The following is a 26,948-nucleotide window of genomic DNA, read 5'->3' as shown; positions in this document are numbered from 1 at the left end:
ATTTCACCTTGACAAAAATTAAATAAATTAAGTATTAGTTTAAATTAAAGATTAAAAATTTATTATCCCAAAAAAATATTATAAAATAAAATGTAAAATATTTTTCTTACTCCACCTCATCACTTCCTCTCACCGTAACCCCCCCCCCCCCCCACACACACACACACGCACACACATTTTCTTTAGTTTTTTTAGTTTAAATTTCTTTTATAAAAATATTTGATTTTTTTTACTTCATCTTCCCCCTCTCCTCCCCTTCAAATACTAATTAGATATTATTTTATTTTTTTAAAAAATTTTTATACCCACTTCACCTAACCCTCCGCTTCCAATTCTTTTTCTCGTTTTGTGTTAGATATATATACATATCAAAAATATGTTTTACTTGCCACCACAAGACTTCTTTAAAAATATTTTTTTTATTTATGTTATATTCGGTACACGAAAAAAATTCCTAAAAATATATGTACATATCTAACACAAAACGAGAAAAAGGGAAAAGGGTCTGAAAAATACCCGAACTTTGGCCGAAATAGCAGTTACGATATCAAACTTTGATGAGGACCTATTATCCACCTAGACTATTTAATACCGTATTTTAAACATTTATATTTGCCCATCTGGTCAAGTGCATGAAAACACGACGCATAGGCGCGTAGGGCACCAGTTAATTATTTATAGGCCAATCATTAAATGCCACGTATCAATACAGGGATTAAACTATATCTATTTCTTTTTACCTATAATTCTAATTCATTTTACACCCTTCTCTTTCTCTGGAATACAAAATCGAAAGACCACCATTGAAGGGTCAGGTAAGCTTTGTATTAAACTTATTATTTTCTTTAATTTCATATTTTTTTTTCTAGATCTTATTTGTTCTATTGTTATTTAGTGCTTTCTTTTCTCTGATTTCTATTTTTTTTGTTAGGGTTATCCATGGAAGATGTAAAATTGGATTTGAATAACATTTGTTTTGATAAAGATGATCCAAAGTTGAATGCGGAAGTGCGATGCTTTCACAGTTTGTTGCTCTCTTTGAAAACTTCTTGGTCTGATAATAATCTGAGTAGAAGATTTTGGTCTTGCCCATACTATGGATCACAAAAGTGTAAATATTTTCGATGGAGTGATGTGGTTAATGAACGCTCTAAGTTCATCATTCATAAATTGGTGAAGAAAATGAAGGACATGAATGAACTATTAGTTGCAAATGTAAAGAAAATAAAGGTGATGGAAGAAATCAATGGCTTTAATGATTGACAAATTACAGAGATGGAAGCTCAATCTGTCTTTACCCAGTTGGAAGAACAATCTAGTCTGAAAGAGATGGAAGGAGTGCTTTCAGATTGTGAAGAGGTAGACAAACTGATTGAGGTGAAGAAGAAATGGAGTAGCTACTTTTGCATTAATACAATGTTCATGTTGTGTCTCTTAATCATGTATGTTGTTGTTTGGATCAAAATAAGTAATTGATGTTGCTGTTTGGATCATAATAGGTAGTTGCAAGATTTCCTTATGTTATTGTAGGTTGTTGTTTGAATCAAAATAGCTAGTTGAAGATTTCTTTTGGTTGATGTAAGTTTCAAAGTGTTTATGTTTGCTAGTATGTATGGTTATAGTCAATGAACTTGATTTTGTGTTGGATGCAATATCCTTGTTTCTATGAATGGTTATCGTGTATGTTACTACTTCGAAAGTGTTTATGTTTAATGTAAAATGCATATACAAAACACAATTGGATACAAAGTACAATAGAAAGCACAATTGGATTAAAACAAGCAAATGTAACATACATTAGTTGATAAACAAAATCACTGTATCAAGTTAACATAGATGTTCAACTGGAGCATCACAACTTCAAAACATACAAACATGGTAAATAAGATCACATTGTTTGGTGACATAACTTGCCCACTAACAATCTTACATCATCTTTCATCTAAAAAAAACTATCCAAATGTTTAAACTACTTCCATTGTTCCTTGGATTGTGAAGAAGCCTTTTTCTGTCTTTTGTTCACTCTCATCTCATCCCTCATCACTTCAAGTTGATTTGATGTCATTGTTTTTTTCCCCTTCCACCTTACACCAGTTCTTGGTTTGAAACCAAGGTCCCCAGTAACATCAACAGAACTGATAGGCTGTCCAGAACTTGTATGTAATATCCTATTACTTGACAGTCCTGACTGTAATATGTAGGAACAAAATTAAGACAACATTAAAGTTAATACAAAGTTAACAGAGGTTTTAGGACTTACATTGTATGTTGGTAAGCCATTTTTAGCAATAAAAACTCCCATTCCAACTATTCTGGACCTTTTAGTAGGTACTGCATTAGATTGAGAATGAATAGGTGAAACATGTGGATTTGGTGGAGCATTTTTAGTGTAACTTGTTGGATTTTCGAACCACTCATGCAAAGATATCCTCTTTGGCACTTCTATACCACTTAGAGGGACTTTGAAACCCCTGCCCCTTCCTGGTGCTTGAACAGTTGTATTACTCCTTCCCCTACCCTTTACAATGCCTATGCCTTTTCCCCTTGCAGGTGTTGTATCAGCCCTTGCAGGTGCTATATCAACCCTTCTAATGCCTATGCCTCTTCCCCTTGCAAGTGTTGTATCAGCCCTTCCAATGCTGATGCTCTTCCCCTTGCAAGTGTTGTATCAGCCCTTCTAATTGCCTATGCCTCTTCCCCTTGCAAGTGTTGTATCAGCCCTTCCAATGCCTCTTCCCCTTGCAGGTGTTGTATTAGGTGATGTGTCTCTTTCTGATGTTGCAACAAGTGTGAAAATCAATTTATAAAAATGATTTGAAAATAAAGGGATTCAAGAGTCATACCCCTGCCTATAGTTGATGTTGCAGGTGCCTCATTATTTGTTGTTTTTCTTAGCCTTCCCCTAGGCCTAGGAGGAGGTGCATCAGGATTAACATGCCTTCCCTTAGGCCTAGGAGGTTCTCCATCAGTAGCAGGTGCTTCAGTAGTAGTAATGTGTGTTTTTCTTGGCCTTCCTCTAGGTTTAGAAATTGCTCTAGAAGTACCTGCTTCATTACTTGGTCTAGCAACAACAAAATCCTACAACATCAAATAGATAACAAGTCAAATATCTCAAATATATACCATAAATAAGGAATAACATATAACTGACATACATTTAATGGACAACTTCTTTTGTTGTGATTTTTCCCATTAATGCTACAAGTCATGTAAACACCTTTTCTTGGTAATTTCCAGACTTTTTTTTGTCTCCCAACACTCTTTGTTTCTTACCTTTCTTGTCCTTCCTGGCATAAATTTAACAACTGTGGTTCCACATGATGATTTGTTGAATTAGGCCACATTTTCATGTTGGTTACTGGTTGAAAGTAGTGACAATAGGTTCTTAGATAAGTAACCTTACTGTAGCAATCATCAACATAGTCAATTGGTTCCCAATTCTTGTAAAGAATGGAAGCAATGACATGTGGACAAGGTATTCCTTTGAGCATCCATGATTTACAACTACATGTCCTACTCCTCATATCAACAGTATGGACATAAGATCCATCTGAAATTTCAAAGCCTCTCTCTCCATTGAACTCAATATGACATTTCGTTGACTTTGCTATGTTCTTTTCAAGCACTCTTAATGCATTGGAGAAATATTTGTTAACCATGTTTCTGAAAATTTATAAAATTGACCTAGTCTATTCATTACCTTTACCCTTATCTCTTCAAGCATAGTGATAATAGTTTTATGTCTTGGAGCTAAGATCCAAGCATTGAAGTTTTCAGCCATATTATTATATATGCTATCACACTTAACATCAGACCTAAAGTACATTTTGCACCAAGTTTTTACATCATAGTGAAGTAAATCTGGAACAATATTTTTGTTACCTAGCAATGCCATGTGAGCCAAATTTGCCGTCAACTCTGCCTCAAAGGTGCTTCTTGCACATTTCTGAAATTGATTCCTTCTTTCTAAACCTCTGAAATCTTTTGCCCAGTTAGCAAGAATGTGTCTTGCACACATCCTATGCTCCACCTCTGGTAAAAGATGCTTGGTTGTTGATGTAAGCCCCTGCAATGAACAAAAAAACATTCTTGTTGCAGTAATAACAACAGTAATGCATTAAACATGAGTAAATTAACCAAAAACATACCTTTTGCATATATGAAATGAGTGTGTAATCTCTGCCATCACCTAATCCCAAGTCCTCTATCAACAATTTCAAAAACCATGCCCATGTGTTCTTATTTTCATACTCTACTATACTCCATGCAATAGGCAACATTTGATTATTGGCATCTTTAGCCACATCAACCAAAAATTGTCCTTTGGTTACATTCTTCAAGAAACATCCATCTAAACCAATACATTTCCTACATCCACCAAGAAAAGCTTTTCTGCAAGCATCAAAACATGTATAGAAACTCTGAAAAACTAACTTACTATTACCTTCAGAATCATCAACTTTTACTACACAAGTGCTACCTGGATTGGTTTTCAACAATTCATCCCTATAGTAAAAAATTCTACCAAACTCTTTCACATGATCACCCATTAGTTCCTGCAATATTTTCTGTCTTGATCTCCTAGTAATAGTCTTCCCAACATGTATTCCTAACTCATTTCTTATCAACTGTTGAAATTTGAAAATTCTAATGTTTGGTTGCTCACTAATTCTATCTTTGTAGTGCATATACAAAAACTTAGCATTACACATGTAATTTCTTGTGGTCTTCACATATCTGTGCGTAGGATTGTAGGTTTTAATCACAAAGTTATTGGTACCTCTATTAAGACTTGCATATAACAACCAAGGACACCCCTCTCTACATCTAACCCTCACCTTTTTTGAGTCATTGGTAAACTTTTCTAATTGGACACCTTTTTGAAGTGAATATTTTGTAACAGCATCCCTAAAATCATTCACACTCTCAAAAACCATGCCTAACTGCCACATAACCTTTTCAGCAGTTTTATCAAAAACAATTCTTCTACTTTCCCTCCTTGTCTCATTATCTGAATCAGTTTCAATACTATAAGCATCAGAACTACAATACACATGCTCATCCCCAACAACTTTACCTTTTATGTTTTTATCAACAGGTTCGGTCTCATCAAAAACCACATCTGGACCAACTTCAGCAACTGGAACTTCTTCAGGGTCTTTTGGTACTCTTTCTGTTCTCTTCCTCCTTTGGTATGACCTCTTCTCAGCCCTTAAGTTTGTATTTTCTTCATGGACATCACTTTTATATTTAGCATCACCTTCATGGAATAAATCTTCATGGTCTGAATCTGAACTAATTTCAGTTGACTGGTCTGAATCTAGTACTAGTTAGTCATCCTCAACAACAAGAGATTCAATAGTTGGATTAAATGTTGGTTGAGTAGGTGCACCAATCTCAGGCTCAACAGTTGCAGTAGTAGTAGTTGATGCTTGAGTAGGTGCAACAGCCTCAGGGTCACCAACTGGAGAACTTTGAGAATCTACAGGTTGAATAGTTGCAGCTACTGGTTGAGTAGTTGCAGCTTCAAACTCATTTTCATTTTTTTAAATATCACCAACTGATGTGAAACAAGAAGATAAAAATAAAATAGAAATTAAAAAAAAAGATAGATAAAAGAGATAGACACAATTAAATTCAAGCAACTGAGAGATGTAATGGTGAAACTAACCAAAAACACCACTTAATTGAGAAATAAAAGCACCTAATCTATTAGACTCCTCAAGAAAGAAATAACCTTACTTGCAAATTTTAGGACAAAATGTTGAAGTTCAACAAAGGGCTTCCAAACTTTCACAAGAGACATAACAAGTCCAAAAAATCCCCTTATGAAACCCTAATATCTACTATTTATACTAAAAACTAAAATAGTGAAGAAAGACTCAATTGCCCTTCATTAAAATTACAAGGTAATTAAAATGGTAGAACACTTAATATATTAAATATCTTCAAGTCTTCCATGTTGGAGCCTTCCAAAGGTTCCATCTTCATCCATAAAGCTTGCAATGGTTGAAGGTCCTTAGCTTGACTCCTTGTGAAAGGCCTCCTTGAAGTAGTGTCACTTTGATCTACATCACACTCCCCTTCTTCAAAAGAATTCGTCCTCGAATTCGCCACACCTACATCAAAAAGAGATAAACACTAACATTGAAAACATTATGGACCAAATACTCACTTGGTAAGTCTACTTTGTAAGCATTATCCCCAATCTTCTCAACCACTTGAAAAGGTCCATCTCCTCTTGGCATAAGTTTGTTCTTCCTTTTGCTTGGAAATCTTTCCTTCCTAAAATGAACCCATACCCAATCACCGGGTGCAAAGGTGACTCACTTTCGTCTCTTTTGGTTGCATCATTGTTGGCCTTCTCAATTCACAATCTTACTTTCTCATGGATGTTCTTCATAGCTTTGCCTTAGCTTTTGCATCTATACTCACAATAACATCTTTGGGTAAATGAGTTAAATCTAATGGAGTCAAGGGATTAAAGCCATAAACATACTCAAAAGGGGTTATGCCAATAGACCTATTAATAGTTCTATTATATGCAAACTCAATTAATGGCAATTGATCATCCCAAGAAGTTAACTTCCCTTTAACCATAGCCCTAAGTATGTTACCTAAGGTTCTATTAACCACCTCGGTTTGACCATCCGTTTGGTGATGACAAGAAGTAGAAAATAGTAACTTAGTTCCCAAATTTCCCCACAAACACCTCCAAAAATGACTTTCTATCACTAACAATTGTTTGGGGAACACCATGCAATTATGAACAAATAAGGTAGAAACATGAGATGCATCATCACTTTTATGACAAGCAATAAAGTGAGCCATTTTAGAAAATCTATCCACAACAACAAAGATGCTACCCTTACCCTTCTTAGTCCTCGGGAGACCAACAACAAAGTCCATGGAAGTATCTAGCCAAGGGCCACTAGGAATAGGCAAAGAGGTATACAATCCATGGGGTTGGGTACAAGATTTAGCATGCTTGCAATCCAAACACCTAGCACAAATTCTTTCCACATCTCTTATCATCTTAGGATAAAAGAAATGTTCACTAAGAATAGCTAAGGTTTTTTGACACTCCAAAATGACCCATCAAACCTCCATTGTGTGCCTCTTTCACTAACAACTTTCTCCATGAGGACATAGGTACACAAAGCTTTCCATTCCTAAACAAATTTCCCTCCTTCAACTCAAACCTATGAGTTCTAGCTTCATTACCCTTCTTAACAACTTGTACACACCTATTCAAGCTCACTTGACACTCCCCAAAGACTTTTTCAAAATCATCATCATCATTAGAATATAATTCCTTCAAACTCTCAAAACTCATCAATCTAGAAGTCAAGGTATTCATCAAAGCATATCTTCTAGATAAAGCATCCGCCACAATATTCTCTTTGCCTTGCTTATAATTAATCACATAAGGAAAAGACTCAATAAACTCTATCCATTTGGCATGCCTTCTATTAAGCTTATTTTGAACCCTAATATGCTTCAAAGCCTCATGATTGGTTCTAATCACAAACTCCTTATGCCAAAAATAATGTTGCCAATTCGCTAAGGCTCTTACAAGGGCATAGAGTTCCTTATCATAGGCAAAATATTGCAATGGAGCTCCTCTTAACTTCTCACTAAAGTAAGTTATGGGTTTTCCTTCTTGCATCAAGACCGCACCAATGCCTACTCCATTAGCATCACACTCAATTTCAAACATCTTCTCAAAATTGGGAAGTTGAAGTAAAGGAGTGGAACTAAGTTTGTCCTTTAAGATTTTAAAGGCTTCTTCTTGTTTTATACCCCAAATGAAAGACTTTTTCTTTTTGATGACCTCAGTTAGAGGAACGGCTAGAGAACTAAAATTCCTCACAAACCTCCTATAAAAACTTGCCAACCCATGAAAGTTTCTAACATCACTAATGGACTTAGGTGTTGGCCAACTCCTAATAGCCTCTACCTTCTCATCATCCACCTCAACTCCACTTGAAATTACAACAAAACCAAGAAAAACAACACGATCCACACAAAAAGAACGCTTTTTAAAATTCACATACAACTTTTCATTTCTTAACACATCAAAAATCAACCTCAAATGTTGCACATGATCATCCAAGCACTTGCTATAAACCAAAATATCATCAAAATAAACCACAACAAAATCATTAATAAATGATTTAAGTACGTGATTCATTAGTCACATAAAAGTGTTTAGTGCATTGGTTAGCCCAAAAGGCATCACCAGCCACTCATATAATCCAAATTTAGTTTTGAAAGCGGTTTTCTATTCATCTCCGGATTTTATTCGAATTTGATGGTATCCACTTCACAAATCTATTTTAGAGAATAAGGTAGAACCAAACAATTCATCTAGCATATCATCAAGTCTAGGAATAGGATGTCGATATTTTACCGTAATTCTATTAAAGGCACGACAATCTACACACATCCTCCATGAACCATCCTTATTGGGCACTAGAATCATGGGCATCGCACATGGACTTAAACTCTCTCTTATCAATCCTTTTTCCAAAAGTTCCTCAACTTGTCTTTGCAATTCTTTAGTGTCTTGAGGGTTTCTCCTATAAGTGGCTTTGTTGGGTAGTTGAGAACCCGGTACAAAGTCAATTTGATGTTCTATTCCCCTCAAATGAGGCATTTCTTCTGGAAATAGATCTTCATAACCTTGCAACAAAGAAGAAACAACACTTGGCAAAGATAAAGATGTTAGTTCACTATTAGAAAGCAAAGAATATCCTTTAGGTTTAATAAGTATGACTTGAGTATCATCCTCAATGTTTAGCTCTGTCATGCTCACTTGATTTTGCAAAATCATGCTCATCTTTCCTTTTTCTTTGACCTTTTGTTTTTCTTGCTCATCTCTTTTTTTTTTTTTTTTTTTTTTTTGTGATAATTCATTCTCACTTGAGCTCTCAACCTCTCTTTTTCCTTCTTTTGAATTATCATTTTTCACTCCCTTACTCTCATATTATTTTTTTCTTCAAGTTTTTCTTTCAACTCTCCCATTTTTCTATATTCCTCTCCCACTTGAAAAGGAGAAAGAGGGTTAAGAATGTGCTTTTTACCATCCTTAACAAATGCATATTTATTGGACCTTCCATAATGTTTTACCCCTACATCATATTCCCATGGCCTTCCCAACAATAGATGACAAGCTTGCATAGGTACAACATCACAAAGCACTTCATCATGGTAGCTTCCAATCTTGAACTTTATCAACACTTTCTTGGTCACATTGAGTTCACCACATTCATTGAGCCATTGCAACCTATAAGATTTTGGATGCCTTTTTGTTGGAAGTTTCAATTGTTCCACCATAGATACACTAGCAATATTTGCACAACTTCCACTATCAATGATAAAGAAACATAATTGCTCTTGAACCCTACACCAATTATGAAACAAATTTCCCCTTTGATCAAGATCTTCCCTCGCTAGAGCACTCATACTTCTCCTTACAACAAGAACAAGTTTTCCATCATCATTAATTTCTTCTCCATCCCCTTCTCCCATAAATTCATCACCGCTATCATTCTCTCTATGGTCATCCTTAGATTCATCTTTCGTTTGATAACCACCATCATTCAATGCAATGATAGTTCTTCTATTAGGGCATTCATTTGCTTTATGTCCATGTCCTTGACATTTAAAATACTTTATTTTAGATGGAGTTTCAAGTTTAGATTTGTTACCTAAATCCTTGTAGTCCATCTTTGGTTTGGCTTTGTCAAAATTGGACTTGAAGTCTTGCTTTGCACCTTTGGAGTTGTCCCAAGTAGGAGATGATTTCCAAACTTCTTTATTTTTTGCCCATGAAGAAGAAGAAGATTGCACTCTTGATTTATTTTCCTTTTGATGTCCCTCCACCTTGAGTGACATTTGAAAGCTTCATATAAAGTAGGAAGACGATGCAAATCTAATGGTTGCCTTATCTCTTTATTTAATCCTGAGATAAATCTTGCCACAAGATTCATCTCTCCATCATTGACATTAGCTCGAAGCCTAGTATGTTCTAGCTCCTCATTATACCCTTCCACACTCTTGCTTCCTTGTTGAAGATTGTAATACTTTTTGAGTGTATCTTGTTCATAATTTTGACCTACAAATCTTTCTCTCATTCTTCTTTTCATGTCATTCCAATTTGTAACAAAATTTCTATTCACCAAAGCATCTCTTTCAATTTTCTCCCACCATGTAGAAGCAAAACCCCTAAGGTGACTTATAGCATAATTCATTTTTTTAATATCACTCAAATTATTGAGATTATATTGTCTTTCAAGCTTCACTATCCAATCAAGATATTCATTTGAGTCACTACTTCCTTTGAAAAATGGAAGTGTAACCTTGATGTTGTTGAATCCTCGATCTTCATCATCATTCATTCGATTGTATTCTCTACCATTAACTGGATGTCAACCTCCATTTCCTCTTCTTCTTCCTCTCCCACTTAACCTCTCTTGTTGAGCTTGATCGTCTATTCCATAGCCATAATTATCACCATCAAAAGAATCATGCTCCTCAAGGTTATGTTGGGCTCTCATTTGATGTTTAATTACTTGTGGTGGAAGATTTGCTTGTTGACCCCCCCCCCCCTCTTTTTGGAAGTGTCACTTGATTGTGAGCCTTCGTTGGTAATGTGACATTAGGAGATAGGGTATCTTGCACAATTAAGTGTGATGGAGTTGCATCAAGAGGAGTTTTACTTGATCCCTCATCATTTTGACCATTAGGATTGAAAATCTCAAGTGGTTGTGTTGCGATTTCTTGAGTTCTCACCCTCCTAACCACACATCTTCCAATTTTCCCTTCATATCTCTCATGTCTTCCAATAGTTGTTGCAGTATCATTTCCATTTTGCTAGAGGGTTCTCCCTCCAATTGAGTCATTGTACCTACCAAAAGAAATAAAAAGTAAGTAGAAAAAGTTCTTCACCACTCGTTTTTTTTTCCAGTCACACTTGTGTTAATTACTCTAAGGCCAAGCCTTTTAAGGCTACCCTCCAATGAACTCACTTCATTCTTGCCTTTTACCACTCTTGAATAATCCAAGGTTGAGAGTCAACACCGTCAAATAATTCACAAGTGGTACTACTTCTTCGGGATAGAGTGGAGTTTATGTAAATCAAGAAAGGACATGGAAACAAATAAGCATTCAACAAAATAAAAGAAAAAAATAAAATAAAAAGAATTGGCACGAACAAGAACTAGCTTAAGTTAAGTATGAACTAATACTCAAAGTAAACTAACTAGAGTTAACTAACAACAATAGATAATATTTTTTTTTGTTCTTCTTCTTCTCCAAGAAGTGGGTCAATTTTTTTTTTTTTTTCTTTTGTGTTTTGAACTAATACCCTTCAATACTCCATCAAATGGACTCAAATTCGGGAAAACACTATTCCACAACTACATCAACAAGTTTTGACCACCAATTTCTACAAACAACAACAAATCAACAAACCCATTTTCAAGTTTCTTCTTCAAAGCTTCAAATCCTAACAATGACTTCTCTTTTTTTTTTTTTGCCATGTATTCTTTGATTTTCAGCTAGGAAACAACAATATGTAGCTCAAAGAAATAAACCAACTCTCAAATTCATCAACTACAAATCAAATTATTTTTTTTGGCAGATTTTTTTTTTTTTATTTCAGAAATTAAACAACTCAAAGATTAAGAATTGTGCCTTGCTCTGATACCAATTTGATGTGAAACAATAAGATAAAAAGAAAATAGAAATAAAAAAAGATAGATAAAAGAGATAGACACAATTAAATTCAAGCAACTAAGAAATATAATGGTTAAACTAACCAAAAACAGCACTTAATTGAGAAATAATAGCACCTAATCTACTAGAATTACTTGCAAATTCTAGGACAAAATGTTGAAGTTCAACAAAGGGTTTCCAAACTCTCACAAGAGGCATAACATGTCCAAAAAAACCTTTATGACACCCTAATATCTACTATTTATACTAAAAACTAAAATAGTGAAGAAAGACTTAATTGCCCTTCATTAAAATTACAAGTTGATTAAAATGGTAGAACACTTAATATATTAAATATCTTCAAGTCTTCCATGTTGGAGCCTTTCAAAGGTTCCATCTTCATCCATAAAGCTTGCAATGGTTGAAGGTCCTTAGCTTGACTCCTTGTGAAATGCCTCCTTGAAGTAGTGTCACTTTGATCTACATCACCAACCCTCTCACCTTCATGGTCCCCCTTCTCCCCTTCTTTATTAAAAGCACCAAAAAAATTCTCATTGGTAGGAGTGTATTCCAACAAACCAATGGGGCCACCCAACTCATCAACCATGTGACAAACATAGATCTCAACAATATCTCCATCTTTAAAGCTTTGTGAAAGTTCAAAAATACCCTCATCATTTTGTATATCTAATAGAAAGTCACTCCTAGGTGACCTAACATAAAATGTGCAACTTGTAGTATACTCCAGCTCCTTAATATCATTAGTTAGTTCGAAGTAAGACATCTTATCAATATCGACATCAAATATGTGAGTGATTTCTTCACCCTCATATAATGGTTTTCGACTCTTTCTATTCAAAATCCCACCATGGTAATATTTCATAGTTATATATGTAAAAGCACCCATTCCTAAAATTATGTCACAATTGCAGTACAAAATAAAAGAACTGAAGAAAATAGTTGGTTCTTAAAAATAAAAAAATTTGGGGGAAGACTAGAAGAATTCTAATTTATCAACAATTGGTACGCATATACAACTAAAACATAAATCGCAATCAGTAACAAGTCGCAATTACAAGACAAAATTATGAACAGTCAAAAATACTGATTTATCGACAAATCCTAACAATTTTTACGTCAACAAAATCAACAATAACGTCAATAGTAACCAAACCCTAGATAATTTCTGATGAAAAATTCAGTTCTAAGGTTAGATAAGACGAAAAAGGACTAACCTTCAAGAACTACTGATTTCAGTTTAGTTCAGGAATAGTTGCTGCCACGATTTCAGACACGCGATCAAGAAACACTATCAACAAACACAATTTCAACACGCTATCAACTAAAACGATTTTGATCTTTGAGTTCTTCTTAGGCCTAAGTGAAAGAGAGTTTTGGGAAAGAGACGAGACAGAGTGACAGTGAAGAGTGAAGTGAAGTGACGATTCATTTCCCTTTTTTTTTTTTTTTACTTTTTTCAAATATGTTTATTCAATGAATTAATTTAATTATTTGGGAACGAAATGACTAATTTGATTAATTTAATGTATTAAAACGTGTGTGTGACACACTCAACTAACATAGACTGAGTATAGACAAATATATATGTTTAAATTTACGGTATTAAATAGTCTATGGGAGTAATAGGTCCTCATCAAAGTTTGGTATCGTAACTGCTATTTCGGCCAAAGTTCGAATATTTTTTAGACTCTTTTCCCCGAGAAAAATGTAAAAATAAATAAATAAATTAGGAGCGGAGGGTTAAATAGGATGGGGTAGAATTTTTATTTTTTTATAAAATAAAATAATATCAATTTTTTTTTTGGGGGGGGAGGGGGATGATTGGGTGGTTTGGAGGGGGGGGGGAGGGTGAGGGGTGAAGTATGAATTTTTAAAATATATTATAATTTTTTTTTAAAAAAAGGACGGGGATTGTCGAGTGGAGGGGGGGGGGGGGTACGGGGAGGAGGTGGTGGAGTGGGGCAAGAAAAATAATTCAAATTTTATTTATTAAAAAAATATTTGTTTTTTTGGAATAGTAATACTTTGATCTTTAGTTTTTAATTAATATTAATAGTTTATTATTTAATATTTGGCAATGTAAAATATTTTATCCATGTGAAATGTCATGTATCAAGGTTTTTTCCAAATAAAATAAAGAGTGCATTACACACATGTGTTTCTTAAACTAATGAGTGATCGTTTATGTATGAAGCTTAGACTTTCAATAGTTTAAGTATAAAATTAAAAAAAGGAATAATTTAGATGTGTTTTTGATATTTATCTCTAAAATAATTTGAGTTTATTAATTTGCCTGTCCGTTTTACTTTTTCACTCATTTTCTGATTGAATTTATCATACATGTCTCTAATATTCTTTTTATAGATATAAAATATAAATTTACAATATGACCAAAAAAAAAGTTTTAAATTTTTTCTTTCTTTTTCATGCACAATTTTCTTCTTCATATTTTTAGACTAATAAATAAAGAAAAATAAGAATAAAAATAAAAAATTCAAACAAATATAAAAAATAAATCTATATAAGATATACTTAATACTACTCAAATTAGTCTTTGAATCATAATTTGTTAAAATTAAAAAAAAAAACAAAAAACATCAATTTAAAATTAATTTACCGACTGAGCTAAGACGTAAATAATACTCGTATTTGTTACTGTTTGTCAAATAGTGACAAAGAGCTTTTCTTCATTTCGTCTTCGCCATATTTACACAGTGATGCCGGAAGGAGCTTCTCGGGATTCAGCCATGGCGGAGATCTCTGAAGCACCAACTTCCTCCGATCCACCAAACACTAAGTCCGAAGAGGAACATTTCGACCCTAAAACCATGCGTAAAACCAAGCCTGGATTGAAGCGTTTATTTCTCACTCTCACTGTCTTCATCTCTTTTCTCATCGGTATTACTACACTCTTCATTCCATTTATGTATCCTTTTTCTGTGTATTAAACTCTCTTTTTTCAACAATATTTTTCTTTTACTTCTTATGTATACAGCTTTGCCTTTCTTACTTAAGTCCATAGAGATTTACCGAGCACCATTGCCTTTTGAAGACATCGATTTACTATCAACCGAAATGGAGAAGAATCATTTGTTGTTCCCTTGCCAATTTCAAGTAGTTTTTGTGAATTTCGATGATATTACTGCTGTAAATGAGCTAGGGCTTTTGATCGATTCTCATATGCAAAAACTGACTTCAGAAAATTCTCCACCTTGTGGCGCGTGTGGTAACAATGTTACTGTGGCTGTAACAATTGATTCCAATTCCAACTGTATTCACAGCGAAAGCGGAAATGGCGACAGTAAATGGCAGTGTGGTATGTTGAATGGATTTGATAAGGTGAATGATCATGATGAGGATTTTGATGAGTATTTAGAGTCGGTATTGGATAGTAAGAATAGGAAGGTTTATACGGTTGTGGTGATGAATAGGAAGCAGGAGGACGTTAGAATTGTGGTTGGAAAGTATAGGCATGCTTGGATAGTAGGAAATGATTCTGTAGAGAAAGCTGTTGAGAAAATGGCAGAGATTTTTATCAAAGTGTTTGTGAATGGTGGGAAGGAAGAAGGATCAATTCGTGGGGAATTCATGCCAGTAGGTGCTGATGGCAAGGTCGTGCTTTCTTTCAGTCTTTTGAATTCTGATCCACATGATTGGGTTTATGATTGGTAATCACCTCATTTTCTCTTTTTAGTTACCGAATATCCTAATTTACTTTTTTTTTTCAAAGATCCTAATTTACTTGCACATTGTTTCTCATTGTAAATAATGGAGCCTATAATTGGTTTTCCTCGTGTCATGGTATGGTATTTCGGTTACTTTTTTTGATTTAACTATGTAGTATGTATTGGTTAATGTGTTTGTAGCTTACTTTGTGTTGCTAAAGTTCATATTTTATGAATGTTGTATGTTTATCCTTGTTTAGCTGATACCCAATCAAACATATTTTCTATTTACTCATTTAAAATATTATCATCTATTTGCAGGGATTTTAAGGAGTTAGATGAGATTCTGCTAGCTCCTGTGGTTGATGCTTTAAGACCAGTGGCTGACATTAGTGTGGAAAGCCAGGTTGACTGTCTAGCCTTTACATTCTTACACCACTTAAGGATTTAGGGTATATCTTTTCTTTGGTTCCTTTGAGCTTATAATTTGAGCTCTTTTGTATTGCAGGTTCTATATCATACTCCAAAGTCTTCATATTCATATTGGGATGACACACAGGGTAGCTATATTTTCAGTACAAAAGATCTTCCTTTCTTTGTAAGTTAACTCAATGACTACTATGAATCTGACATTCTTATTGACGGTCAAAGTATCAAATAGAGCCCCCCACCCAACCTCTCAAAGAAAAGGAAAGGACAGAAATTCAGACAACATCCTGATTTGTATAATATCCGAGTTTTTGTAGGTAAATTCAAATGAATGGCACTTGGATACTTCAACAGCAGCTGGAGGGCGGTCAAAAGTCCTGCATTTTGTGTTGTATGTTTTTGATTCATTAACAGCTTTACTTAATGGATATTTCTTTTAAAGAACTTGCAGAAGCTTCTATCACTGATATTGCATTGTTAACTTTTTATGCTTTGATATCTGTGAACTGACAGTATAGTATGTGGAATATCATTAGCATAGCATCTACTCGTTAAAGTGTTTTTCTCCCTTCATTTTCATTGGAACTTGTTGACTTGAATATACTTTTTAGGCAAAAGAGAAGCACCACTGTATTCTATAATTGATTACTCTTTGAGGATTCTGCCCAATCCTGTGCAAGTCTACTACTTAAGGTCAACTTCTGACATGTACTCTGAAAAAGAAGAAAACGAGTTCCTTGAGCACTATGCAAAATCTAGTCATGTTAAATGATTGTTCTTTCATATTTAACTGGATAAATTTAGCAAAATATAGTAACTTGTTTTTCTCAATGCCAGATATGTGCCATCTGCAAAAGAGTGCCCTCTAAAGTTGCAGTTGCCAAATGGAGAGATTTCCATGACAAATGGTTTTATATCTCCGGTGAGTATTAAATTTACTGTCTCGATGTTCCTATCTGTGTCCGCCATTTCATATAGTATCATGCAGTTTAATACAGTTGATTCCAGATGTGGGGAGGTATTATTGTTTGGAATCCACCGGCCTGTGTAGAGAATTTTCAAATGCAACATCTTTCCAGGCACAAAATTTCCTCTGAGGTAAGGAGCCTTTCCTTATGGTGTCTAACAGTTTAAAAGTCAAGATGAATGAGCCTCATTGAGAAAAGGATTTTGAGAATATACAGTTATGTGACATGACCATTCTTTTTTTTTGAGGTCTTTTTTTTTCTGATAAGGGAAGGGAGGTGTTACACTGCTGATATCGTGAAGAATACTGCTGATATCATGCATTCTTTACATGGGTTTTAATTTGTTGTATTTTTTCTGTTATTCGTGCATTCTCATCTGCGCCTACAGTCTTGTCCATAGGTATTTAGTTCCACTTTAATTTGTTGCTTTGGCAACCCGGGTATATTAGGCATGTTTGTGTAGCTGAATATATTTGTGCTTGCATGCACGTGTGAGAGATTTCACATTCACAATATGTTTACCTGGATGATAAACCCAAAATGAGGAACAGAGTTATAAGTTATTCTCGTCAACTTTAGCAAGTTGGAGGTTTGGAGCTTCATTTTTGTTACGATGGGTTTTGTCAACATTGACATCAAACATATCTCACTGTTGAAGTAATTTCTACATTGATTCCCGGGATTCTTCATTCTTTTTTTAAAACTTATTGTGGTGTGTTTCCTATGTTTATCTGTCTACTAAGCAAGCAGAGCATAATGTTGCTATCGTGCAATATATTTCTTCCCCTAACACTAGAGTAAGAAGCAGTGTTGTCAATGGTGCGGATAAGCCCTGAAGCAAGGCACAAAATATGTTGAACGCTTCGCCTTGCTTAATTAATGTGCACTTCAGTGTCGTCATACTTTGCCTTGCCAATGGGCAATGAGTGTGTTTTGACGAAGCGACACTAAACAATTGATATTTCACTTTATCATAATTTTTTTCAAGTTCTTTGTCCATATGTTTATTATTCATGCTTAGTATTATTAATCTTGGACAGAAAACATATATTTGTATTTTTTTTCTCCATTTGCGCCTTTTTCATTAAAGGCCCACATTTTATTTCGGCTTAAAGCCCCAATGGACCTTAGAACTTTTTTGCACTTTTCACTTTTGATAACACTGGTAAGAGGGCATGAGGATATACTGCAACTTTCACTGAATAAAAAAAGGATATACAGCAACTTCTACGACATATTCTCTAATTGAACGACCTAGAATGGACCCCCTTACATTTTGCATGGGAAATAAAGAAAGCATCTGTGATGTCCATATCTTTGTTTTTTTGGATGGTATTTAACTACTTAAGATTGAGAAATGCATGCTCTGAAACAGGACTTGAAGATGATTTCTGAAGTTTTCATGGGACAGTTGCGCCAACTATTTGGTCTGAAGTCCGAGAGCCTTTACGTTGGTGGATTCGCCACATCTGTACTTTTAACCAGTGACAAAGGCTTTGCAGAATGGTAAGATTAAGATACTGCTTAGGAGGAACAAGATGGAATGTAGGAAATAGCTTAAAAACATTGCATGATTGCCTTAATAAAACTAAGCCGCTGATGTAAGTGGATTGATATCTGATAAGAACAATTTCCTTTTCATCTAAAATTGGATGTTAAGTGTATAAGTCACTGAAAATTTAGCCTTTCTTCAATTTGTGTCCGCATCTCCTTGTTGCAGTCAGAGATTGAATGTTTTTTCTTGGTATTATGTTGTTTTATACAGCTTTCTGTTTGCAAAACTATTCTTTGATTTCAATGGACACTTTTTATTCAGCTTTTTTCAATTTAGATGTAGATATTCTTTGGGCATGTATTTGATCATATATCATTCTAAAAATTCTTCTTGTAGGGAGTTGGACGTGTTATCTAGGCATCACACATGTTTCAATCTTCTTCAGTGTGGCACCACCCTTGGATCTCTTTCTCGATTGGTGGGTCATCAGCTGCAACTCCTTTCTGCTTACTTCATACTTTTAGGTTTTGATAATTTTTCTCCATCCAGGTTCAGTCACTTCCCAGGATGATAATCATGGATGAAATAGGAAAACAGGTTAGAGTTTCAACCAACCATGAAATTTAAAAGTAACTTCCCCTTACACTTTAGAAAGTATTTATTTGAACCTAATTATTTAAATGGCTTTCTCTTGAGTTTATGAAAGTAAAAAGTATCTTTTTTGCCGATTAAGATATGTTACTTGTGGAATTTTATGGTTTTAACATATTGGTAAACTCTTTTTACATCACCTATCAATACATATTGGTAAATTGTCAGCACTCGTAATTCTGAATAATTGTTCAGGTAAAGTATTCTCTTGAAGCTGCAAAATTATCTCTAGGCAATGTGTCTTTAGGATATTCTGATGCTTCTGCTGGTATGTTTCCTTCACCTTGGTATTAGTAATTCGACATGGTTACAACTAGTAATTTCCTTTGCACTTCTCTTTATAAAAAAAATCCAAAAACTATTCTTGTTTATTGTCAGTTTCCTCAAGAAAAGCAAGAGCATTAGCAGAGGATGCCTTTTATCATCCATCTATGATGTCCGTGAGCTATTATTCGTTTGAGCACTGTTTTGCTGTATATTCGGTAAGCTTCGTGTCACTAAAGTATAATATATTGACATGGTTTTCACATGCTTGTAGTACTGTTAATGATTAACTATAAGATCCCACTTCCATTGACTTGGTGTTTATCTGTTTTTAGTATGTTGTATTCGTTACACTTAACTATACCACTTCCACTTTCGTGTCAAAGGTAGGATGTGGTCACAAATGCATGTGAAGCAGATGACGGTTCTGCATGTCTTCTGTTTATGGAAATTATGTTTAACACAATGAAGACAACCAGCATATCACCATTCAATTGGTTCTTTCCTCATGCATTTGTTAAATGCACTAGTGTTTGAAAATAACATTTAATGTTTGTTAACTGCTGAAGGGAGGGCTGTTGCTTGAAGGATTTGTACATGTCACTTTCATAAGAAATATCTAGGAACAGGTTGATAATATGTGTGGGTGGGTAGTTAACATATAGAGTAAGCCTCGACACTCTTTAAATTGTCTGTTCTAATTCTAGCTTGCCATTCTCTTTTCACACTTATGCTACACCATAGTGATAAATTTGAGAGCACTGAACCTTTTATCCCTTCTATCCTGGGAAACCATCATAATTAAGTGATTTTCATATACTTGCTTTTTGCATTGGTGTAATTTAAGAGTGGCATCGGACTCATTTTGCACTTCTCAATACCACTTCTGTTTCTTTCATTTTGAAGAGTAACTAGGGCTTAACATTCTATCTCTTCTTATATGGTAGCTATAGTGTGTATTTTATTCTCATTCCATCACTTACAGTCCAACAAGGAGATTAATTTGGGTTGGAGGAAATAAAAGTTTATTTTTGTTTGTTGCAGCCATTCTTTCTGCCAGTTTCACTGCATGTGCTTCTTGCAGTCATGAGAGAATGGAAAAGATATAGAGTGGAAAACAGAAAGTACCTTGCATGGAAGGTCAAGGTCAAAGTTGAGTAGCATGCCAGAGTGGAAGCACAAAAACTGGTGTCCATGGACAATGCAAAAGTTGTGGGAAAAGCTTGTGAGGCTTGATTGGAGAGATGACACCTTTCGTGGTAGACGGTAGTGTACCGAAAAGTTTTGGAGAATTGAGATGTTGTACACTAACATTCCATGAAGATTTTATACAAAATTGACTAGATACAAATTCACCTGTATATTTTTTTCTTCCGACACTATCGTGCAATGTTGTAGTACTACAGCGCAGAATTTGCTTTGTGCAAAACATTGTCCCCGAGATGAAATTTAGGCTAAAAAATCAACTTTCTCTGCTACAATGATGATGCAGAAACAAAATTCTCCCTTTATCTGAGCAATTGATGAGGCATTCCTTACTACAGAAAGGAACAAGTATAGCATCCCCTGCTTAATAATTTTTGGTCTGGGAGAGGTTACAAACAAAATGAAGGAGCTAGGACCCTGCTCACCATTAACGGCTAGCACACTGGACGTTTGGTAATTAACACTTTTTTTTTGGATGGTTGTTACGTATTGTTTCATAATGTATTGTATTGTATTGTATTGTAGTCTACTATATTGTTTTAATGAATATAGTGTTTGAATAGATTGTATCGTTCTTCATCATTACATAATGTCAATAATCCATAATTTGAATGATAAACATACAAGAAACGTAGGGTATGGGGTTGAGCTACTATGAAAAGGTATGATAAAAAATGAAATATGATTATAATGTAGTACTAAAAGTGGGAACAAAAAAAGTTGAAATATCATTTTGCCCCTACACTAGATTTAAATATTATAAATATTTAGTTAATTACATGTTTAAATATTAGTGACAATCAATTATTACATTGAGTAAATGGAGAGTTCATGTGTTCAAAAGAGGATTGTTTACTCTTTCAGATTTTAATGGAGGTTCATTACATATATTTAATATTCTTAAAGTTGTTCTCTTTTATCTATTTTGGCCATTTAAAACCTTCAAATAGTATTTAATTTAAAACTTTAAGATGTCTTTAGGTATATTCCTCTATTTTTATCTATATAAATTCATCTTTTTTGTTTCAGGAAACTCACATCCAAAATTATCCTTTTCATTTTATAGTTAAAGTAGTGAAACCATCAACATCTAAAGTATATGATATATCTACCTTAGTCTGATTATATATCACTTTACGAAAATAAAGTGATTTTTCTATAAAGATTCATGCTTTAGTTTGACTTGTTGGAGTAGACTTTTGAATTTTGATTGGATATGAGAGAAGGTGTCGACAAAATTATGTACCAATTTTTTATTTCTTTTTTCATTTATATAATGTTATGATTAAAGTCTTAAGAAGGATGTGTATGTTATTTTTTTCTTCTATGTTATTTTTTTTATATTTCTCTATTAGTCTTCTTAATTTAATTTTCTATAAATTATTATCATAACATTTATTTGAGATTGTTGCATTTTAGTACTCATTACATGCATATTTTCATTGAATTTTAATCGTCCTAACGAATTTATAACATATTGCATGAGACACACGTGTCCACAAACTAGTATTATTATAAGTGGGAAGCCCTTGTCTTAAAAGTTGAATTACAAAAATGTCCTTATAAAGTCATAATGTTTATGGACAAAAATGTAAATACACACTAATCTATATCTATATTACATTAAAAGCATGAACTCCTAACTTGAATGTTAAATTACTATAATATTCCTAACTAATTAGATTGTGACTTTTTCGATGAGTTGTGACTTTTCTAATAAGTTGTGACTTTTTTCGAAGGGTTGTGATTTTTTGATGAGTTGTAACTTTTCCAAAGAATTGTGATTTTTTCAATAAGTTGTGACTTTTCCAAAGGGTTGTGACTTCTCAAAAGGTCATGACTTTTCCGATAAGACACAAAAAAATACTTGTTCATTCCACCCTTTGTTGACTATAAATAGAGGGGCTTCCTCTCATTTTTTTTAATCTTCTACTCTTCTTCTTCTTGCATTTTAAAAGATTTCGTGTGATTTATTGTCATCGAGTGAGTTCGAATAAGGCTATAACTGATGCCTTTGCTCTTAGTATATGCTGATTACTGTCGAGTTGTGAGTGGAAAGAAAGATTTCATTTTGGTAAAAACAGAAAATGTACATTTTTGTCGGTGTATTACTTGTGTCATTAGTTGTATGACAACCTGGTGCTGCCTTTTCTCCAATAATTTTATCATATCAAAATTAAATCAGTTGCTAATACTGGTCCATTTGTAACTTGCTAAGTGCATGGTTGTGGTGTTAACTCCCCTTTGATGATATGCTTCAATGTTCTACCAACAATAGAAGAATTAAGCAAAAAGAAGAGAAAGTTTATCTTGAGGATTACTGGAAACGTATCCCTTTACTCAATATTTCTTTGGTGTCTCTACATGCATTTTGTATCTTCACCTTTTCTCTTCTTTTTTTAACCGTTTGTGAAGGAACACACCATCATTATTATTGTCAAAATGCGGTTGTCTTTACCTCCCCTTTTGATAGTGATCTTTGATGTTTGAGTGAGCTGCCTTGTTTTTTTCCTTAGAGTTGTTGACTGATGAACTTCTCGATTGGCACTATCGATAGGCCATCAATTTGCATAATAAATGCATCAGTATGTAATGTTCCAATATATGAAGTTAACATGATGTAGTCTAAATTCATTTGTTTTTTTTAACAATTTCTCTTGTGATGTAAATACATGCTTCTGAACATCTTTTTCCAAAATTATTAAACTTCTCAAGAGTTAGAGAATTGTTACAATTTGTTTTTTTGATGCTCAAGACAATATAATGACTTTATTTATCAATGTTACTTATGTGATTTAGAATGTTAGGAAGTTTGCTTTAAAATAGTTATTATTATATAAACATTGTCCTTTTGTTTTACTTATTTACTATTTCTTAATATTACCATATTTTAGACGAAGAAAAGTTCATATATATATATATATATATATATATATATATTTGGGTAGGTATTTGTATTTAAATTAAAGTATTATATATGTCACACATGTATTATCAAGTTAACAAGATCTTCTTACTTCAAAATATATTATTTTAAATTGTTCCGGGTTCTTTTATTTTTTTTGAAAAACTCACAACAAATGTGAAAATATGTGAATGTTTATGAATCATTTAAAAATTATCATTTACAAAATAAATTTTATTTTCAATAATATGGAATAAACATTTTCATTTTGTCCCTACACTAAATTAAAATCTAATAACTATATAAAATTATAACAACATTAATTAAAAGTCCTATTTATTTATGTTAGTATAAAATTTATTAGAAATACAACTATTGCACATTAATTCTTTAGTTATAACATTATAATTTCTCTTAGTTATTACTAATTATTGCAAATGTTATTCACACTTTTAACATTCTTTAGTTATAAGATTATGAATTTTCATAGTTATTACATTAATTATTTCTTTCATCTTTTCTTATCTTAACTTTTGACCAATAATTTTTTATATTAATATACCGACCCTATATATGTGATAACACAATGTTGTTATTTTTCCTTGGACGAATCATGCTTTATTGAATAAATTGAATTTTTTTTACAAGTATATGAACTACATATGTGTTGGGTGTAAGATAAACAAGTGATTATATATATGATTTCACAGATAGAATATATTCTTTAATTTCAGTTTTTAGTTTTTCCGGTAAAAAAAAAGGAAACATTTCTCAGTTAACCAGGATAGTCAGATAACTAGCTTTGATTTATTTACACAGTCAATTGAGAAGTCAAATATGAGAGCCAACAACAAGCACGCCATTTATTATGTTATAACTTATAAAATAAAAATTAATATACAAAAATTAGTTCTAAAAAATAAAATATAGTTCTTCTCTTTACATGTTCATATGACATCTGAATAGTTTAACATGAAATACACGTGCAAACACATCGGGTAAGATGACAAAAAAAAATACACAACAAATATCGTCTATAAGGTGATATTATTGAGATACAACCAATTACATGATTGAACCTCAACAAATTGAAATAACTATATGCATTTAACTAATAAAAAAAATTCATTGATCATTTTTATAGGTTCGCGCGATTAAGAGATATATATGATGATCCACATTGAACATTCACAAAAAAATCTGCAATATTATTTTGTACAAAGCTTATTATTCAAATCTTCGCTTAAATAAGAAATACTATTTACTATAACATATATTTTCTGAATTGGTAACCACGTGCAACGCACGTGTCAAAAAACTAGTTATAATAAATACTCACATTCCATTTAACACTGTTGTTATATATTTATGAATAAAAATATAAATACACATATAAATTATATATATATATATATATATATATATATATATATATATATATAACTTTTTTACTTCACTTAAATAGTACTCTTACAATAATTTTATACAAGAAATAAAAATATACATTTTAACAAATATATAATAAAATTAATTGAAAATAAATACAGATTACTGTTAAAAGTGGGAAGCCTCAAATTGCAAAGTTGGATCGATTACCAATTTATCTTTATACTAAATTAAAGTAGTATAAAATATCTAATGAATTAATTATTAAATAAGCTTAAATTGATAAGTTAAATGAACGACCATTTTGCCTTCCGATCTAAAACTATTTCTGTAATATTTTATGAAGTAAGAAGTAAGCTTATAATCTAATAAAAAATTAAAAGAAGGACAAAAAAAAATTAAGAATAAATAGTAAATTATATCACTATTTTTTTTTTTGTTTGGTTAAAAGGGCTTTTTATTTATAACACAACTAGATCAACATTACATAGGGGTTATTCTCCCTCTCTGCTTCAACGTGATCATACAGTGTATGTTGAATTACTTTAACTACGTCATTATTATGCACTTCAGAACCCAATCTATAATTCAATTTAAAATTAATATTTGCCCATTTGCATTCCTTATAAAACTTCAGTAAATATATATATATGTAACCGCCCACTACAACTCTTTTAATTAGAGAAATTAATACCCAACTTTTCTTCTTCTTTTGCTTTTTATTTACCCTCATAATCTAATTTTGCTAATTATAGGGTGTGTTTGGTATGTAGGAAAATGTTTTCCTAGAAAATGTTTTGATTTTTGACTTAATTTCTCATGTTTGGTTGGTGAGTAAAAAATATTTTTCGGAAAAGATTTTTTAGTGTTTGATTTATGAATGATTTTTTTTTTTGAGAAAATATCTTTTATTTTTACTAGAGAGTAGTTTTTTAAAAACAAACTTAAAATTTTTTTTGGGGGTGGGGGTGGGGGTGGGGGGGTCGAGGGTAGGGGTGAAAAAATAAAAAATTGAAGTTGAAATTTTTTTAAAAAAGAAAACTTAAATTTTCTTTTTTTGGAGGGGGGGGGGGGGGGGGGGGGGGGGGGGAGGTCGAGAGTAGGGGTGAAAAATAAAATTTTGAAGTTGAAAATATTTTTTAAAAACAAACTTATTTTTTTTGGGGGGTGGGGGGTGCAGCGGGGGGGAAAGTCGAGGGTAGGGGTGAAAAAATAAAATTTTGAATGGTTTTTTTTTAAAAAAACAAAATTAATTTTTTTTGAGGGGTGGCTGGAGGTGGAGGGAAGGTCGAGGGTAGGGGTGAAAAAAATAAAAAAATTAGAGTAGAAAATATTTTTTAAAAACAAACTTAAATTTTATTTTTGGAGGGGGGGTGGGGTGAAAAAAAATAAAAAATTGGAGTAGAAAATATTTTTTAAAAACAAACTTAAATTTTATTTTTGGAGGGGGTGGGGGTCGAGGGTAGGGTGGATTGGGGTAAAAAAAATAAAAATTGAAATTGAAAATACCTTTTAAAAATAACTTTTTTTTTTTTGGGGCGAGGGGGGGTGGTAGGGGGGGTGAGGGTGAGGGTGGGGTAAAAAAATAAAAAAAATTGAAGTTAAAAATATTTTTTAAAAACAGATTTAGATTAGATTTTTTTTTGGAGGGGGGAGATATTTTTTAAAAACAAACTTAAATTTTATTTTTGGAGGGGGGTGGGGTGAAAAAAAATAAAAAATTGGAGTAGAAAATATTTTTTAAAAACAAACTTAAATTTTATTTTTGGAGGGGGTGGGGGTCGAGGGTAGGGTGGATTGGGGTAAAAAAAAAATAAATTGAAATTGAAAATACCTTTTAAAAATAACTTCTTTTTTTTTTGGGGCGAGGGGGGGGGGGTGGTAGGGGGGGTAAGGGTGAGGGTGGGGTAAAAAAATAAAAAAAATTGAAGTTAAAAATATTTTTTAAAAACAGATTTAGATTAGATTTTTTTTTGGAAGGGGGAGGGCTGGTTTGAGGGTAGGGACAAAATAAATTGATTTTTCAACAAAAAAAATTGTAATTTGAAGTTGGAGGAGAGTTTTGAAAAATGTTTTCCTTAATTTTTGAAGGAAGTCATTTTCCTTAAATTTGAGGAAAATAGGTTGATTTGGAAAGGGAAAAGGGTCAAAAATACCCCTCAACTTTGTTTTATTGGTTGCTTATGCCCTTACCGTTAACATAAAGTTATTTTTACTCTTGTCGTTACATTTTTCAA

The 26,948-nt window shown here is 33.0% G+C and overlaps 1 protein-coding gene and 2 pseudogenes across 1 annotated transcript; 1 reads left to right on the top strand and 2 right to left on the bottom strand.

The window, feature by feature from the left end:
- Positions 1–1,969: 1,969 nt before the first annotated feature.
- Positions 1,970–5,110, bottom strand: LOC125825502 (uncharacterized; annotated as a pseudogene).
- Positions 5,111–5,330: 220 nt separating this feature from the next.
- On the bottom strand, positions 5,331–10,403 carry LOC125825501 (uncharacterized; annotated as a pseudogene).
- A 4,028-nt stretch (positions 10,404–14,431) lies between these two features.
- On the top strand, positions 14,432–20,684 carry LOC125825426 (uncharacterized). The gene is made up of 13 exons (XM_049504770.1): positions 14,432–14,640; positions 14,738–15,410; positions 15,729–15,813; positions 15,916–16,005; positions 16,154–16,227; positions 16,674–16,758; positions 16,845–16,934; positions 18,180–18,310; positions 18,696–18,777; positions 18,849–18,896; positions 19,146–19,218; positions 19,329–19,432; positions 20,259–20,684. The coding sequence occupies exons 1-13, from the start codon at positions 14,460–14,462 to the stop codon at positions 20,373–20,375; spliced, it is 1,833 nt and encodes a 610-aa protein (XP_049360727.1). The 5' UTR covers positions 14,432–14,459; the 3' UTR covers positions 20,376–20,684.
- Positions 20,685–26,948: the final 6,264 nt, after the last annotated feature.

This window comes from Solanum verrucosum, unplaced genomic scaffold, assembly GCF_900185275.1.
Source record: "Solanum verrucosum unplaced genomic scaffold, falcon-dt-bn FXZP01000101.1, whole genome shotgun sequence".
NCBI classification, from domain to species: Eukaryota; Viridiplantae; Streptophyta; class Magnoliopsida; order Solanales; family Solanaceae; genus Solanum; species Solanum verrucosum.
This window is presented reverse-complemented; position numbering and strand designations above follow the sequence as displayed.